At 50.8% G+C, this 18,469-nt stretch overlaps 1 protein-coding gene across 1 annotated transcript in view; it reads left to right on the forward strand.

Annotated features, from left to right (window-relative positions):
• Positions 1 to 2,379: 2,379 nt before the first annotated feature.
• Positions 2,380 to 18,469, forward strand: part of Agap1 (ArfGAP with GTPase domain, ankyrin repeat and PH domain 1) — a 345,764-nt gene continuing 329,674 nt past the window's right edge. The window contains exons 1-2 of the mRNA XM_013023308.1: positions 2,380 to 2,425; positions 15,342 to 15,407. Of these exons, the coding sequence (XP_012878762.1) occupies positions 2,380 to 2,425; positions 15,342 to 15,407 (112 nt within the window). The remainder of the gene's footprint in view (positions 2,426 to 15,341; positions 15,408 to 18,469) is intronic.

Consider the following 18,469-nt stretch of genomic DNA (forward strand, 5'->3'; position numbering starts at 1 on the left):
GGGTGTGATGGGGCAGAAGTTTCAAGGTGGAAGACATCAACCTTATCCCTTCCATAAAACTGAGTAGAATTAAATTTGAGGAAGAAGATAGACTTCGCAGTGTGAAGGAGGTTTGGTGGCAGGATTCAGGAGAAGTGAATTCTTTGGCACTTTTGTTAGGTAGTAACAGATGTAACCCCAAACCTCATTGTCCCTTCATTTGGGGTTGACCAGAGCTCCCTTGTGCAGTGTGGAATCTTAGGGCTTTACGGTCAGCCGTCTAAGGTAGTGGTGGATGGAGAGAGAGTGCCTTACATTAGAGGGTTTTATGAGCCACCCTTGTGCATACCATGTCTGCTGGAGTCCACCAGTTAGAATTCAAGTCAAGTGACCTTGTCCACAGAATGGGTGGGAGTCTGTACACATGAGGGCCCAGGAGCCCAGGCGGTGGTGTGGTAGCAGCTTACCTGTTGGTTCTGCTCCTGTCACATCAGGTTTTCCAGGAAGATGACTCCCCCTCCCCTCCCCTTTCTTTCCATTGTTTGGCCTTTTACATGCCAGGCAAATGCTCTGCCCTCAGCCACACCTCCAGCCTGAAGGTGAGTTTTTCCAGGTTTGAAAGCTTTTTCTGAGTGAAGTTCTCATCTGAAAATTAGTTTATAAACTCAACACTTGAGCCCTTCCATGCTGAAGTTCCCTTCCATGCTGCAGGGCTTTGGATAGCTCTCATGACAGATGCTCCATGGTAGGATAATGAATTTTTACCTCACAGCGGCCGATGGTGGCTCTCCGGACTGACATTAGTCCAGCGGCCTTCTTAGCAGGGGTTTGTAATGTGCCTTGGGAATGGTTTGTCCACAGCTCTCTTGGTAGCTGGGTTCTCCCGGCTGAGTTTTAATGTGGTAAACTCCCCTTTCCTATATCAGGGAATTGCTTCCCGCCACACCCTGAACTTTCCCACTCACCTGAGCAACAGTGAGAAAGAAAGAAGGTCAGTGTTCCAGGGCCAGTCAGTACTGAAACTGGGCAGCTAGTCCACTCAGGACGTCGTTAATTCAGATTGCATCAATGGCCTGCAGGCCCAGGCACCCAGGTCCAAGACGGCCGTGGCGGAGGAAGCCCATGGACAAGTTTTCCTGGCCACACAGGTCCCAGTGACCTGGCTGGTCACAACCGCATGTACGTGAGTTTTGTAATTATCATTTGTGTAATTGGACACCTTCTACCCTTCCATTGAGGTCTTTGAATCATCTGCTGATCCATTTACCTGTGTGTCTTGTATTTGATGGAGCCCTCTGAACTTACTGATGCGGGAGTCATGTTTCAGTCGCCTAACCAAGAGGTCCTGGTGTTCAAAGTGTAGACTGTGAGGTCTCCTTTGAACTACCATGGTGTTCTAGTCTTACCTCCTCATGATGTGACTTAGCAATTTTGTTTATTTTTGTAGTTCTGGGACTAGAACCCAGGACCTTCAGTAGGTTCTGCAAGTGCTCTAACCCTGAGCTGCGGTCCTAGACCTGATCTCATTTTTCATGTTGGCTCATACTGGCCAGTGTGTAGAAATCATTCAAGATCTGCTCGGAGGTGGTGGGAAGGTAGCTCAGGGGTAGAGCGCTTGCCTGGCATGCATGAGGCCCTGAGTTCGATTTCTCAGCACCACATACACAGAAAAAGCTGCAAGTGGCACTGTGGCTCAAGTGGTAGAGTGTTAGCCTTGAGCTGAAGAGCTGAGGGACAGTGCCCAAGCCCTGAGTTCAGGCCCCATGACTGCCTGCAACACCCCCCCCCCCAAAAAAAATCTGGTCTGACACTTCTACCCTCCCTCTCCCCCAGCCACTCAGCTGCCTGCAGTCTGTGTACCTCCTCCCTCCCCACCTCCTCCCTCCCCACCACCACTCAGCTCCCTGCAGTCTGTCTACCTCCTCCCTCCCCACCTCCTCCCTCCCCACGACCACTCTGCTCCCTGCAGTCTGGAGTAGAGCAGATGGATGCCATCACAGAAAAGTTAACCATCCCACTTCCATTTACATTTGGGAGCAGAAAAGAAGGAGGTCAGGAGTACTGGGGTGACTGAGAGCAGCACATCTGACTTCTCAAGGACTTCCCTCACCCCCATTGTTCTTAGGAAGCCCACAAGCCAGGCAGCTGCCAGCCAGTGCTGCAGAGCCTCTGACTGCAAATCACTCAAGCAGCCGGGAGTGTCCGCTTGTGCACCGTGCTCATCTCCTCTTCTCTGCCACCTGCCACCCTCGGCCCTCCAGTGGGAACGTGGGGTTGTCTCTTTGCTCTGTTGTTGGCTAGGGTCTTGAAATGGGGACAGTGCGCCCTGTCTGTGCATCAGACTCCAAGAGGTGCCAGATCCTGTCTATTCCTTCCCTGGTTGACAGAGAAGTCCCAGTAATGACCCTGAAGAATCTGCAGATGGCACATTCTCGCCAGGAGTCAGGTACCTCAGGGAGAGGCCCAGAGCACAGAGGAAAGGGGCCTGGCCCCTGTGTTCCAGCTGCACAAGATGGCTGGAGCCTGTCTTGAGGAGGAAAGCAGCCCTGACGGTGATCTCCATCCCCACCCTGCAGTCTGCTGAGAGTCTGTGGTTGTGAAGATTCGTGCCACTGTGCCAGGTCCATGAAAGGTGGGAAGGAGCCTTGGGGCTGATGATGAACATAAAGCTAATTAGAAGCATGGGCTCTTTTATTTGACTGCAACTTGCCTTTATATCAAAAGTGCCCAGCATGGGTTAATTTATGGGAAGTCACTAAATCAAATGGGATAACCATGCTGTATATTCAGATTGATTTTTTCTTTTTTCTTTGGTGAGGATGAGATGGGGTTGAACTTAGGGCTTTGTGCTTGCTAGGTAGGTACTCTACTACTGAGCATTTTATTTTGTGCTGGCTACTTTTTTTTTTTTTGGGGGTCTGGTCGTGGGGCCTGAACTCTGGGCCTGGGCACTATCCCTCAGCTCTTCAGCTCAAGGCTAGCACTCCACCAATTGAGCCGCAGTGCCACTTCCGGCTTTTTTTCTTGCTTATGTGGTGCTGAGAAATCGAACCCAGGGCCTCAGGCATGCAAGGCAAGCGCTCTACCACTGAGCCACCTTCCCAGCCCCTGTGCTGGCTGCTTTTGAGCTAGGGCCTTGCTTCCTGTCCAGGCAACGCAGGGACGAGCTCAGACCACAGTCTCCTATCTTAGGCTTTTCATTGTTGCTGGACTGACAGCTGTGCCACCACCCCCAGCTTCTTTCCTTTAAGATGGAGCTCTGGACTTTTCTGTCTGGGCTGGCTGTGAACAGCCATCCTCCCAATCAGCTAACCAGTCATCTAGGATAATAGGTGCACATACCACTGTGTCCAGCTGTAGGTTAAGAAGGGTGTTTTGTGAACTTTCTCCCTGGGCTGGCTTTGAACTGCATTTTCTTGAACCACATATTCTGATTACAAGCATGAGCTACTTCACCTTGCTCAGAAAAACACCTTTTTGATTGGAGGGTGGCTTTTGGGTGGAAAGGGTTAAGAATTGATTAGACCTAGGGAAGACAAAGAAGGAGAATTGTGAGGTAGACCCTTGCTGCTCTTGGAGCTGAATTTATTCTTTTGCCTACCCATCCCTCCTTCGTTCCACCTTCCTTGAACAATCCCCCCCGCCCCTTCTCGTCGGTCGTGGGGCCTGAACTCTGGGCCTGGGCCCTGTCCCTCAGCTCTTCAGCTCAAGGCTAGCGCTCTACCACTTGAGCCACAGCGCCACTTCCAGCTTTTTCTGCTTATGTGGTGCTGAGGGATCAAACCCAGGGCCTCATGCATACAAGGCAAGCGCTCTACCACTTAGCCACCTTCCCAGCCTGTGAACAATTCTCCATTAACTCTCAGCATTGGGAAAGCTGCAGAGAAGAAAGGACCTGAAATGCACATCCTTTGTAGGGGTGAGCAGCTGTGGTCTTGGAGTGTGTCCTCCACCCCACTCCTGTGAGGACCCTGGGCAAGCAGACCACCAAAACACAACATAAAAACATGACCATTTTAAAGAGCAGGAAAAACTGTAGTCTTACAAATTACAAGTCTGTAAGCTTAACTTCAACTAAGTGAAAAGTTTAGAAAGCTGTATTGTGGAAAGTACTAGAATATGCCCAGAAGATATGGGCAGGGCATGCCTAAATGTGTTGACACATTTAGGAGCAGCAAGGACCCAGGAGTATGTAGACCCATGGAAAACCAATTGTGTGTGTGTGTGTGTGTGTGGTGGGGGGGATAGGGGACCATTAAGAAAACTGCCCCAGATGTTACTAAAGTGTGCTCTGGCTAGGGTATCTGGAGCTTTGTTTTGATAAGTCTAAGGATAAAGTATTTGCAGTGCATTTACAGTCAGATAGCTATTCCTGAGTCCTGGATAGCTCATTCAAAAGCAAAAACAAAAACAAAAAACTCTGGAGATTCCCATGGAAAATGGACAAAACCTGGTAATCTTAGATGCCGACACAGAACAAAAGCACAGATTCAGCATGGTGACAGTGGTGACACAGAAGTGCCAGGCAGTGCCAGGGCCATAGTGTGGGCTGTAAAGGGTGGTTACAGAAGACGTCCAAATGTGGGCATCACCCTGAATGGTGGTGGGTGGGAATGTAAGTTGTTAGCCCTCCTCCTTTTTGTGGCTGTGGTGGAGGGTGGGGAGAGGGTCATCCATGGGGCTTGAACTCAGGGCCTAGGTGCTGTCCCTGAGCTTCTGTTGCTCTCGGTTAGCACTCTGCCACTTTGAGCCATGGCAGCACTTCCATTTTGCTGATAGTTTATTGGAGATAAGAGTTCACAGATTTTCCTGCCTGGGCTGCCTTTGAACCATGATCCTCAGATCTCAGTCTCTTGAGTAGCTAGAATTATAGGCGTGAGCCACCAGTGCCTAGCTTGTTAGCCCTTTTAAAAAGTAAGATTGAGCCAAGTGCTGGTGCCTCATGCCTGTAATTCTAGCTGCTCAGCAGGCTGAGACCTGAGAATTGTGGTTCAAAGACAGCCCAGACAAGAAAGCTTTTTATCTCCAATTAAACTCTTTTGAAAAGCTCAAAATGGAGCTATGGCTCAAGTGCTAGCCTTAGCACAAAAGCGCAGGGACAAGCACGTAGGCCCTGAGTTCAAGCACCAGGAGCTGTACACACAGAAAAAGTAAGAGTGAACTTGAGGGTCTGGATGGGAGAGTGAAAGAAGGGGTGAGCAGGAAGCATTGCATGCACAACATGACTTCTGGAATTAGGACACCTTTGTGCAACTGCTTAATAATAATCATGATGATAATAAGAATTTTAAACGTAAGCTTAGAAATATAATTAGAAAAAGTTCACAAGCTTTGACCCAGGAGTCAAGTCTCTTAAGACTCTTTTAAAAAAATCTGGTGAGATTTTTCAGGTTTTTCCCAATGATTGGTGGGCTGACTCCTGTTTGTACCCTCTTTTGTTCTGGAAGTGACACAAACCTCCCTCCATGGGTGGACAGGTGTGTCAGGTGGTGTTATTTTACCTGACATCGAGGGGCTTTCTGGGTAACATTTCTTAGGGCTCTGGCATCTCTTCTGCTTTTTAAACTGTTCCTTTTTTGTTGTTGTTGGTTGTTTAATTGGGAGAGAAACACAGGTTACAGCTGTGGACTACAATGAAGGGGGTGGGCTTACTTTCCTGGTAAAGATACCTGGATGGGCATGCGATCGGTGAACCAGCTTTCCAGATGGTGAGGGAATCCTCTGGAGTGTGTTCTTGATTGACAGGTGCTCAACTTCATCAAAGGCTGGGTGTTTCTTTGGGAGGAGCCCATCTGGTACCACTGTGGCCTGGGGCTTGCCCTGGCTTTCGTGTTCATCAGGAGAGCCGACCCTGGCCATCTGGCAAGGGCTAGCCTTGTACTTACCCAGTCCCAGGTCCTCCTCTGGCCCCTGTACTCCCCTTGTCCCCGATGAGCTGATCAGCCTCCAGGAGTATCCTTAGCAGCTCCAGTCGGCCGCTTGCCTGTGGGGACAGCGCTGCCGTGAGGGGAGGGGTGAGTTTCTGGTGTCCTTGTGCTTGGCACCCTCCGGCAGACAGCACTGAAGCTCTGGGAAAGAGCTGGGGGCAGCGGTGAACAGAAGCATAGACTGTGTCACTCCTTCCCTGGCAGCCCAGCAGGGGCTGTGGGGAGGAACCCCCACCTCCCTGGCTCTTGTGGACACTCACCCCCTCTCAAAGTCTGTCCCCTCTGTGAAAAGGAAATGGTAACCTCTGCTGGGTCACCTAGTCCTTCCCTCTTAGGAAAGGGGTGTGGGCACACTGGCTGTCACCCCACCATCTGCGGCCTTCTGCTTTGTCCCAGCTGGGTTATTGCCTGGGCTAAGATGTAGAGGGGAACTTTGCAAGATGCATTTAAAAGATGGTTGGTTTGAGCAAACCACAGAACTAGATGTAAAGATAGGTTTACAGAGTCATATATGTTTTGCTCCCAGCATAAACTAAATTGTTGAAAAGCTAGCTTACATCCAAGTTTAAAAATTAAAAAGCCATTCTTGGTCAAAGCTATACATGTATATTTTAGGAAATAAGGTAAAGAGCTGAAAGAAAACAGATGCAGTCTGGCACCTGTGTGACTGCATTTCAGTCAATAACGTGGGTATAGTAGTGAATACACACACACACACACACACACACACACACACACACACACACACACACACACACACACACACACACACACACACACACACACACGCACACATAATCCCATCTATGAGGGAGGCTAATCTGGACAAAAATTGGAGACCCTACTTAAAAAATATCTAAAACAAAAAAGGGCTGTACGTGTGGCTCAAGGGCAGAGACCTGCCTAGTTATCATGATGCCCTATGTTTACTCAAACCCCAGCACCATACAAAAAAAGTTCATATTCAATCATGGAATATGATGGAATGGTGAGAAGAAAAAGTTGCGGTGGAGGCCTCAAGGAGGAGTTCGCCCTAGTTGAAGGTCACCCCCACGTGTCGTCATGGGCTCACTGCAGATTGAGTGATCTCTGTCCTGAGGGAGACGCATCTAAAGCGACGTGAACTAGATCTGGTGGTTATTAGTGGTCTGCAGCCCCTGGCCACTCTCGGGGTTGACAGGCTTCTGACCCGTGCCCAGGGCTTGTGAGGACTCCCTTCCTCCCACCCAACAGCGCTTGATTCTAATTGCATCTGAGAGGTTTCCATCCTGGGTCTTGGCTTTGCTTTCATGCATGTACACAAATAGTCTTGAAGTTAAAATGCAGAGATCCCAAATAATCTATTCACATCTGAATTGTTCCTCGCTGCTATGTTTGGGCCAAAATGAAATGGTGATAAAGAAGACTGAGCACTCGGTTTTCAGGCTCTTTGCCTTTGCTCTGGTGATTTGCATTCTTATAGGAAGCCCAGCAAACTGGGAAAGAAAATGACTTCTTGACTGAATCATATAATTTCAAACAAGGCTTTTTCATGAATAAAGAATATTAATTACCGCATCCAGAGTGGGCCTCCTCCTTTCTTTTGAGTTGTGTGTTACAGAAACGTGCATTTGCTCAGAGGTCAGCATAGATTTCAAAGCAGACATAAGCTTTGAAAACTCCTGAATGCTAGGATTAAGAGCATGGAATTAAGAAGGGCGTGACACAGGAGGTGTCATTGCAATGTATTGATTCCCTCAAGCTCTTGTTCCCGCTGGGAGCCCGGGGCCTGGGACTTAGCCTGTGCGCATTTGTGTAGGCTGAGACCATGGACAGGTGAGCAGGACCAGGAATGCAGAGCGAGAAAGGGATGTATCCTGACTTGGGGTCCAGGTAATTTCTAGATCAGTCAAGTCCAGGGATTTCTTCCAAAGTCACAGAATCTTACCTAGACAGCTTGTCAGCAGCCCTTTTCTCCTCTTCCCTTTTGATCCTCCTCCGTGTGTTTCACCAATATTATTCTTCCCATCTCCATTTCCAAAGTGTGTCATAGGGGGAGGATATCAGACCAGTGTTGAGTGCTTTTATCTCAACAATTAGGGGCAATTAGCATCCTTTCCTGGCAAGGCAGCCTGTGACTCAGACTCCAGGCAGAGATGGGGCTGGAGTACTGCTCCATTGGGTGCCTCATTGCTGGAATCCTGTAGTGCCAGACCTGTGCTTCTAACGCCATTCACAAAGTATGATTTATTCATGCGTGGATTTGTTTAGTGGAGATGTGTGTGTGTGCCCATGTTCAGCATGCTGTGGGGAGGTATGTGTCGGAGGAAGATCTGGCTTTTTGCTGTAGGGATTTGAAGGGAAGGGAGGTGACAGGCAGGGTTCTGCAAGGAGATGTGCTGTTGCTTCTGGTAAGTAACTAGAAGGCTGGGTCTCCACCAGGAAAGCCAAGAAAATGTCCAGTGCTGGGCAGTCAGGTCATTGTACATCTCTTCCTTCCTGCAAGGACACAGGGGTTGTCCTTCCCACAGACTGCCTCCCCCCCATTCCAATGGCCTCAGGCTGTATCTGCTGCTGAGTGCTAATGAGGCCGGGTGCAGGTAGAGGGTATTGCTTTCATCTGTCTTGGTGTCCTGTGCCCCCGCCCCACTGAAGGCAGATACTAGGTTTGAGAACGATGCAGCTCCTGTGTAGGTTGGGCCTGCACTGTGAACCAGCCGCTCCAGCCTGAGACCAGAGGTACTTCCCTCTAAGTAAGATGCAATCCTCAGAGCATAGCAGGGAATGAGCAGGGAATGAGCAGGGAGGCCTGGCCTTCAACATCGCCAATAGCCTTCACTGGCTACATAGGTTGTGGTTTAATATATGAGCAAGCACACATGGCTTTAAAAGAATCCAGTACAGTTTCTGTGGACCACTAAGCTGGCCAGCCACCTGGGCGCAGTTCGGGGGTGAGGGGGTCATTCCTCACAGCTGGAGAAAGCTGGGCTGCTTCCTCACAGATGGGAAGTCTGCCTTTGGTCCTGGTAGTGATGGTGGCGACTGTGGTTGTAGAGAGCTGTGGAGCCCTCCACACTGCAAGGCCTTGAGTTTTTGCTGTTTAAAAAACCCCCAAAGAACAAAGAGGGACTTTGTGAACCAAAATATAGCCATTGCGGAATGCACTTTAAGCAAACCTGTTGTATTTTCTGTTGGTGACCACCTGGGCCTACCCATGTCTCCCCAAACTTCATTTTGCCATTCCAACTCCCAGCTTCTCAGAACAGACTGCAATCCCAGATAAGTCTTTAGAGAGGTGACTTTAGTTTACATGTGGGCAGTCCTTGTCCAGAAGGACCGGTGGCCTTATAAGGAAGAGATCAGGCACAGGCACACGCAGGCTAGACACGAGACCCAGGCAGAAGACGCATCCACAGGCCAAGGACAGAGGCCTCAGAAGAAGCACCTTGGCCTTGGCCGTGCAGCCTGCAGAGCTGTGAGAACATAGCCCCAGCCTGTGGAACTTCACTATGGCAGCCCTGGGTGGTTCCCAAATGTCACCACAAACCTAAAAGCATGAAAATGTTTCTCTTGATAGGGTGATCAAAGTCTTGGGGGGCCTCGATGAATGTTTATAGAAGCTTTTCCTTCCCTTCGGAAAGAGTTATTTTTGCACACCTTTATCTATTTGCTTTGGGATGCTTTCCATTGTGATCTGAGAGGGGTCTAGGCGACAGGCCTGCAAAATTCTGGCCGTCTTCTGATGCCCAGGCCTTTGTAGTACGGATCTAATTATATCCGGAATGCCTCTGATGGTAAGAATTTATGGCTTTATAAGTGAGTGCTTCCGCATTAAAGAAGGGAAGTGTCCAATTGAAAGACCTTTCTGCTGCCTTCCAGGATGGAGGCCAGACCTGGAGGAGGTGCTTGCATGTGTGTGTGCGCACACACGAGTGTAATGCACACACATGTATGTATGTGCACAGGGTGGGGAGGGGAGGGGAGGTGCTGCGGCCCAAACTGTCCCAGGAAAGGGTAGATGGGTCAGCAGGTAGACAGACTGGCTGTGGGCCTGGTGATCTGGGCCACCATGGGACTGTCTTGGAGTCCTGATGGAGTCACAAGCCATCTTAAAGCCATGTAGGAAAGACCCTAAGCCGGGGAGGCCAGGATTTTCCAGCCTGTCCTCAACTCAGTACTAGGTCCTTGTTCTTAAAGATCTTGCTGAAATGGGGACCCTGTTTACTGTCACACAGAACCTTAGCACCTGGCCTCCCTCCAGAATTGTGCTGAGGGACCTTGTGTTTTTTGGGTTTCTTTTTGTGATCACACTTTCTGTCGCTTACTGTCCGGCTCTTTTGCTACATTGCTTTTCTCTCTGCCTGTCTACTCCACCTTTTCCTTTTTCACCCTCTTTCTCCTGCCTCACACTTGAGTTTGGAGGAGCCCAGTAGAGTGAACACAGTTCCTCCATAACTATCTGCAGGTTCTACCTTTGTAGATTTAACAGGATCAGAAAAACGTTGGGGAAAACCACTGTAGTTAATGTAATCCTACAGACTTTTCCAACAGTCAGTCAGCTGGACATCTGTTTACATAGCATTGTCTTGGTGCTGGGTGTCCTTGCTGCTTTCGAAATGGGTTATTTGCGAAGTACACCATTTCTGGTGAGCCACTGGGCATCTTTGGCTCAGGGCGTGGGGGTGGGCCAGCCCTGTAGCCAATGAAGGATTGCACTGTGGCCTCTTTTACCAAGTCCCTCCATTATTTCCTGACAGACTTTGGCTCCTGCAGCCCTCCCTTAGTGACAGACCCACTGGCACCAGGGAAGGCCAGGGGCCCCTCCCTTCCCCCAGGTAGTAGCTGGGCTTTTAAGTGTGTTGTACAGAGGTAGGGTGGGTAGATTTTTCTTCTAAGGTGGGAGATTGGAGCTTTGGGGGAGAGGGGATGTGGAGAAAAGGCCCAGGATGGAGACTTACTTTCTTATATGTAAACCAGGGATAAGAATAAAGCCAACCTCCCCGGTGTGCAAGGATTCTAATAAATTCTCCGAACATTTGGACAGTGAGTGCTGTCTCCTCTGTGTGGCTGGTGGCTGAGGACGAGAGCTGAGGCAGACTTGGGCACAGAGGGGTGGGGAGCTGGTGCCTCCGGAGCCTGGTGTGGTCACAAGCTGTCCCTTCTCCTGGCACCTCTGGCCATGCTGGCACGGATATGACTTGGGCTGGTCAGGACAACCACTTGGCGAGCAGGTGGAGCCTTCATTTTACCTGTGTTGGTGTTTGATGACAGCCCATGGATAGCAGAAAGATCCAGAAGCTTGCCGCCTTGGAGAGAGTGCCCCCCTCACAGTTGCTTGGGAAGGCTGAGTGTCTCAGACACTAGATTTCCTGGACTGTGAACCGTTGGTTCCCCAGAGCGGTCTTCCTGAGGCTCAAGTCCTGTGGGAATGTTTTGTTATCTGGTGTTATCTTTCTCAGGCCCTGAAATTTCTGAGGCCAGTGACAGCTGTTGCTTCTCTGGAAATCTTTTGCTGGTCAGGGGCTCAGAGGGCGGGGTCTGCACTCTTCAGCCTTGCTGTCCCTGGGGAGGTGGCCGCAGTGATGACAGGAAGTTCTGAAGTGCTTTGTGCTAAGGACATTATTTTGGGGTAAGGCATAGTGCTGGGAATCGAACTCCAGACCTTGCACATGATAGGCCAACACTTCATTAGTTGAGCCCTTTGGTTTTTATGTTAGAATCTTGCAACTTTCTTTTGTCTGCCCTCAGCCTCTCAAGTAGCTAGTATGGTGCATGCCACCAAACCTGACTTAAGCAGTCCTAAATTATTCCATACATCCCGTTTCTTAGTAATCAGGAGCCACTGGTTCTTCATTCCTCAGTCACACACAGTCCTGCAGGATAGGCCTGAGCATCCAGTCTCAGTGGGCCACCAGTCACCTCCATTCCCAGGGAAGCCAGGGCCCCCCCCCCCTTGGCACAGGGGGCTGCTACCTGCCCGCCCTGGTCTCCGGCCCCGCCAGGAGGGTCTCACGGGGACTGTCTTCCATCAGGGACTTTCTGGAGGCCCTGGATCCCTGTCCTTGTTTCAGTTTCAGCCTCCCATCCCCTGAGACGAAGAAGTGCCGGACTTGCCACAGACTGCCCAGCTTTGGAAAGCCCCCTCCCAGCAGTGAGGAGCTGCTTTCATGTTTTCCACCGAGGCACGGGAGGGGCCGCCCCAGAGGGCGGCCACCCGAGATCAGCTGCAGCTGAGGATTCTTGTGGTTGGGAAGAGGTGACTCACTCGCTTCCCCGTGCCTCTTCCTAACCACTGGAGACTTCATGGATAAACTTGCGGGAATGGGGGATACTGTGGTGGGGGTGTCTGTAAGCATGGCTGTTGGGGGGTGTAGTGCAAGTCAGCTGACCTTGTTCCTGGCTGAGGCAGGACCGTTGCCTTTCAGAAGCAGTCTCGTTTTGTTTCAGTTTTGTGCTAGTGCCGGTGCTTGAACTCATGGCCAGGGTGCTCTTCCTTTGCTTCTGTACTGACACTCTTGTTACTTGAGCCACAGCTCAACTCTTAGCTTTTTGCCCAGTAATTGGAGATGAGAGTCTCGCGGACTGACCTTCCTCTCCGGTCTGGCTTCCTTCCGGAAAGATTCTGGAGGTGTTGGCTTTGGAAGGAGGCAGAGGTGGCAGCACATGGTGGCCTGGTGACAGAGCATGGCAGCTGCACCTCGGGCTTCCCTCTGCACCCCGTGCCCGCCCCACACCTGCTGCGGCCCTCAGCCCTCTGCCAGCAGCTGCTGGAGGCTAGTGGATGGGGAGCCACAGATGTTTACTTCCTCTGCTGTGTGACCGGCTCCCGGGAACCTGCTCTCTCCCCCATGAGCTCCGCTGCAGGCTGCAGCCTCCAGGGGACTCGCTGTTCTGGTTGTTTATCCTCTGAGCACTGATGACCCACCAGCTGATGGGGACAGAGCACTGACCACCTCTCTCTGGAGTGGCAGGCAGCGTGGGGTGATGGACGGCTTTGCATAAGAAACTCAAATACTTGGGTTTTTACATTTAAAGAAAAATAAGATTATAGCTCACCTACAAGGTCCCTGGACACAGATAAAGGATTTTCAGAGATCTCTGAGACTGTGACAGTGTATTTCCACTGGTGCTTTGCAGTGGGGCAGACACAGGTGCCAGGATGTTATCTTGGATTTTTCTTTCTTTTTTGTCTGTGCCAGTACTGGGCCTTGAACTCAGAACTCAGGGCCATGTGCTCTTAAAGTTTTTGCTCACAGCTGGTGTGCTACCACCTGAGCCAGACCTCCAGGTCTGTTTTTTTTTAACTGGCTAATTGCACAAGAGTCTTGAACATTTGGGTTGGATTCAGTCCATGATCCTCAGCTCTCATAAGTAGCTTGGATTACAGGTATAAGCCACCAGGCACCAGGTAGTGGCCTTGGTTTGGTTTTTCAAGTAAGGCCAAGATTCTCTAAATCTTTGAGGCCAGCAGTTCTAAAGGAAAGTTTGGAAATAGTTGGGCCTTCATTCTCAGATGGCTCTAGGTGTTTGCTCCTCTTCCCAGATGGGTAGGAGATTCTGAACTTGACTGACTGGCTTCTGCTGGGACATTCTTGTGTGGGGGTTGCACGAGAAGAGCTCTTGGTGGATCTTGAAGAGGACTTGAGCCAGCGGGCTTGGTCCCCTGCACTCTTAACAGTAGGAGGAGTAAGTCATTCGTGGGGGTCCTTGGTGGTCCACACATGCTAGGAATGCTTTACTGCCATCCTAGAGAGAGGTGAGCAGTCCTGTGCCCCTTAGTGTGCTCCTCCCTGTGCCAGATTGCTTGGCTGCATGCCCACAGAACAGAGACCTGGGGGGCAGGAAGGAGGAAGCGAGCAGCCTTTGGGCTCTGGCTGCACCATGTGCCCTGCTCCCAGGAAGTCACCCCGGGCGGGAGAGTGCTGCCTGTGTTAGCTCGCTAAGCATTGGTTGTATTTCTTTCATAAAGTGATGCTTCCTAGATCTGCTTATTCTCTTCAGTCCTCTCACCTTGACACTGAGTAGGAAAAACTCTGAAGTTTTCCTGCATTTGGTAGGAAGGGGACACCACCCACGGTAGACGCACTCTGCCACCAGGTGCATCTCCTTGACCCATGTGGGTGGATGTGAGGCTTCTACTTAGGGTTCCAGGCTGCCTTTGGGCTCACTGTCCCTGGTGGTGTGGACAGTGGAGACGGGATGTGAGTGGATGATGGCACCCTCTTGTTTCTCACACGGAGGAGATAATGATCCCTGCCTGTCACCTGGCAGCTCCCAGTCACAGAGGTGACAGTGGGGTGAAGCAACGTGGTCTCCAGGCCTTGGGCTCAGCCCAGATGCTGCTCTGGATGGCCCTATGGCAGAGGACAAAGGCCACAGACCACCTTCCTTTAGAAGCCCCCTCTTTGATTGCCTCAGCCTTAGAGGATCATTTCCCACCTTCCTCTCACCTGCCGCTTTCTTACCACAGGTAGCACTTTCTTTTGGTGTTGGTTATTTGTGGTACTAATATCCCTCTCTGCCTCACCAGCCCCCCACCCCCCTCCTTGCACAGAGCTCTGGGTGCATGCTCCCACCTATGTTTACAGCAGAAGGTGAATGCAGGTGGGCCTCTTCTCACCAGGATTGGTGACTCTTCTGAGGATAGAGGTGCTGCACCCCCCCTGCTGCACCCGACAGGTGTGTTTGCCTGTTGTCAACATTCTCTGGTGTTTACTTGTCACCCAGGAATCTGGGAAAGGCTGCTTGGAGGAGCCCTTGATGGTCTGGTATTGAGTTTCTAGATCCCTGGACGGGTGGGAGAGGATCCTCTACTCCCCCTCTGCCTCCCTCCCACAGGCATCCTGCCAGACACCCGTCCTAGATCCACGGCTGCCTCTGACTGCAGGAAGACGGAAGGAATCTGTCTCCCAAGGTCAAGCTAAATTCAGTTTTAATAAGTAGCCCCTGGCCTGTGCTCCCTTGTTAATATCTAAAATGTGGTAGTGTTGTCATTGAGGTGACATTGAGGAGTCTCCAGTGACGATGGGAGACAGGGAGCACAGGTGCCGCCCCTTGGCAGGGGCTTTTGAGTGGTTGGTCCTGAGGGGCACAGTGTGGGCGGGGTGCAGGTGCTTGGGTTCCTCCTCAGATCTTTCTTCCCTGCTAGTTCAAAGTGTCTGCATCCTAAGGACAGAGCATGCTTGTTCCTGTTCAGCTGCAGTCTGGGATCAAGTCCTCATCTCTGTTGCGATTTCATGTTTTAGCCTTCAGCTTCTAAAATGGGAAAATTGGGGTCTCCAAGGAGTTCCACCGCAGGGGACAGTGTACAGGACTGTCTGTCTGTAGCAGAGCATCTTGATAAACTTCAGATTGGAAACCCTTCCAACCTTAATGATCTCGTTAGAGCCTCCTTCTGAAAGGTAGAACATGAAATGTGCTAGTCACATGCCACTGTGTCTTTTTGCTTCTCTGTAGGTCTGTCAGCCAGCGACCAGAAAACAGCCTTTGAAGATTCCAAGGAGGAGCTCTTTGTGGCCCTGGGTGGGCGTGCCATGGCTCCAGCAGGGTCTGTGGTTGGCTGACTTCTGTTGCCAACAGCCCTTCTTCTGCTAAGAGACTGTGAATGTGATTACTAGCTGTCAAGTTGTGTTATTTGGAAAGTCAGCTTGCAAAGCAGATGGCTCTGCTGCTGACTACCAGAGGTTCCTTTAAATAAGGCTTATCAGCTCTCCTAACTAATGCTTGCAAAATGATATTCTCTTGGAGGAGGTTTAATTGGTAGGCAGCTAGAAATGGCCCTGGAGATGACTCGGGGAGGGTGGGCCAAAGGAACTAAGCATGGGACTGGGGCACGGTGTAGGTGAGGGAGGAGGGCCAGTGGGGCTGTCCGGGACCCTCTGCCTCCCTCCCCTCCCTCGGGCGGTGTAATGCAGAGGCACTGCTTGGCTGCTGCTTGCTCGCTGCAGTGTGGACTGAGCCCAGAGGTCACCCCTCCCCCCTTAAAAAATAAAAGCCAAAATGGTGATGGGCTGTGGGGCACGGGAGACACTAAGGAGATGCTGGCCGAGTGGGTTTATCCAAAGAAAATTTAAGCACAAGCCAAGCAAGAGTATAATGCTTTCTTTTTCTTCTTCTTCTTTTTTTTAAAAGAAAAGGCAGGTCTGGCTTTTGTGCACGGATTTAGGTTTTGGAGTGACAGGCTCCAGAGCATGTGTCCTTGCGCATCGGGAGAGCCCAAGTCTCCGGGCGGCTGGGGAGAGGCCTTCTCTGCCCAGCTTCTCAGCCCGCTGGTCCAGCGCGGCAGGGAATCCTCACGGCTAGCGTGGAAAGCCAGCGCTCCACTCCCAGGCCCAGGAGGCTGGGAGGTAGTGGGCAGGCTGGCCCTGGGCCATGGAGGTTCCCTTCGAGATTGGGTGTCATCTAAGGTGGATCAAATGGATTCTTCTACTCTAGCCTCTGTCCTCACACGGCAAAGTACAAAACCTGGGATGGATTCTAGACAAAGACACAGCACCGGAGCCATCCTAACAGTTCAGTATTCAGCTAGATAGGAAAACGATTTTCTCTCTTTTATATTGGCCTTATTAACCGCCTCAGAGAGCGCCTCTGCATGTTTGAAAGTTGTCGTGGTGTCACATAGTGAGACTGGACCCTGAGAATCTGGGAGCCCTGGTTCTGGTCCTGTGCCTGCCTCAGCTGCGGTCTCTGTCAGTCATCTCTTGCCTTTTACCAACTCTGGGTGGTACTTATTCAGCTGGCAGCACGCACGGCACTGTGGCGACCTCTGGGAGTTTCACCCGCATGTCTACCCAATAAATCACCAGCCATTTTCACAACTTTGTGAATGCTTTGTGGAACTGTTACCTTGCAAAACTCAATATTTATTTGCTGAGTGAATGAAACAATTGAAAAATGAATGAGTGAGAATTTTAAGAAAGCCTTCTGTGACATCAAGGTTCTTTTTCCTTTTGACTGGTGTCAGTTCAGTGATAACCACGGGTTCTGCTGTTTGTTGTCAACAGAGCTTGTGCTAATGCTGAAAGAGATGGCATCAGTGCAAGAACAGGCACGGTGCTATGACCATGCTCACACACTCCGGGCGTGACTGTCTCTGTGAGATGTGTTGATGTGCCTGCCTTCTCCTACTGAGCCTGGTGGCCCTGGGTCCTAATCTTAAGAGGACACTTGGTTGAGATGCAAAGGTAAGATGGTCTTTCCTGGGACCACAGCTCACCTGAAACCTTGTGATGGTGGCAACCATGTTACCCAGTTATGGGCCACTTAGGGTGGGCAGATACGTTCTTGAGCGTCTTTTAAAAAATAGAGTCCCTTGGAGGTCTTTCTGGTTTATTTCATTAAATCTGAAATTTGAATTCATTCTGAAGCAACAATCCTGCTTCGCTCGACCGCAGTGCAGTCTTTTCCAAGAGATCTGGCTTGCTTTATCCTTGTCCCATGGTCAGGGCCGTGGACACAATAGACACCCCCTTCTCTGCTTTATTTTGGGCTAGTACGTCTTGGAACTAAGGGCGTTAGGCCCTCATTTGGCTTTTCCCAATGAGGCCTGGTGCTCTAATATTTGAGCCACATCTCCATTTAATTGGAGATAAGAATCTCACAGACTTCTCTGCCCAGGCTGGCTTTGAATTGTTACCTTCAGAGCTCCACCTCCTGAATAGTTAGGATGGTGTGAGCCACCTGTGCCTGACATCCTCCAAGTTTTTCATAGGGGATTAAAGTAGGGGAAACCTGCACTTGGTCCATACTGTGTCCCCCAGCCAGCTTGTCCCTAAAGAATGCTTGTCCTCTGCCACCAGTACCTTGCCTGCAGAGGCCTGAGTGTATGATGGGTTTGATGAGTGGAGAGTGTTCATTGCATTTTCCTTTTCCTTCTGTAACCTTTAAGCAAGCAGACCCTGAAAAATACACCTATGTTCAGGACAGCACAAAGGATCAACTTGTTGAACATCTGTGTAAAATGCCTGGTTGCACCAGATATGAGAATAGCCAAGAAGGAGCCCACAGGCAGCATGAATGTGGACTTGACAACTGTGCTCACACAGAAAGAAGGCCAGGCCCATAGTGCTCTGGCAGCATATCTCCCCATGGGTCCTGGAGATTTGGGTGTTGTCATCTTACAGGAAGGGAAACGGGGGATGGCCAGAGGTGGACAAGTTGGCTGGGACAGCAAGTGGGCCATCCTGCTGGGAACCACCAAGCTCCGCTTATGCCTGTCTGTGAACAGCCTTTCCCTGTTTTGGGGCAAGTGCCCTCCGAATGAGGCGAACCTGGGCTATCCAGAAGCCCCTCACCCCGGGGAGCCGGCTTGTCTGTTCTTTGTTCTTGTCCTGGGAGTGCCCTTGTTCCTGTGTAAAGCTGGAGGTTACAGGTTCCAAATACCTTTGTTTTGGAACAAGTCACTTAAGTTGCGTCTTGCCTAGCCGCCCGGTTAGGAGCGAGGCTTCAGACAAACCTGCAGCCGTAGTGAGAGACCATGAGCAGGCCCTGGGCGGGAGCGCGCTGAGGTTTCCAGGGCCGGCCCGGCTCCGGCCCCGGCTCCTGCGGCGGAAATCCACCCCGGCGCTTGGCTCCGTCCTCCGCCG

This window comes from Dipodomys ordii, unplaced genomic scaffold, assembly GCF_000151885.1.
Source record: "Dipodomys ordii isolate 6190 unplaced genomic scaffold, Dord_2.0 Scaffold1, whole genome shotgun sequence".
In the NCBI taxonomy this organism is placed as follows: domain Eukaryota; kingdom Metazoa; phylum Chordata; class Mammalia; order Rodentia; family Heteromyidae; genus Dipodomys; species Dipodomys ordii.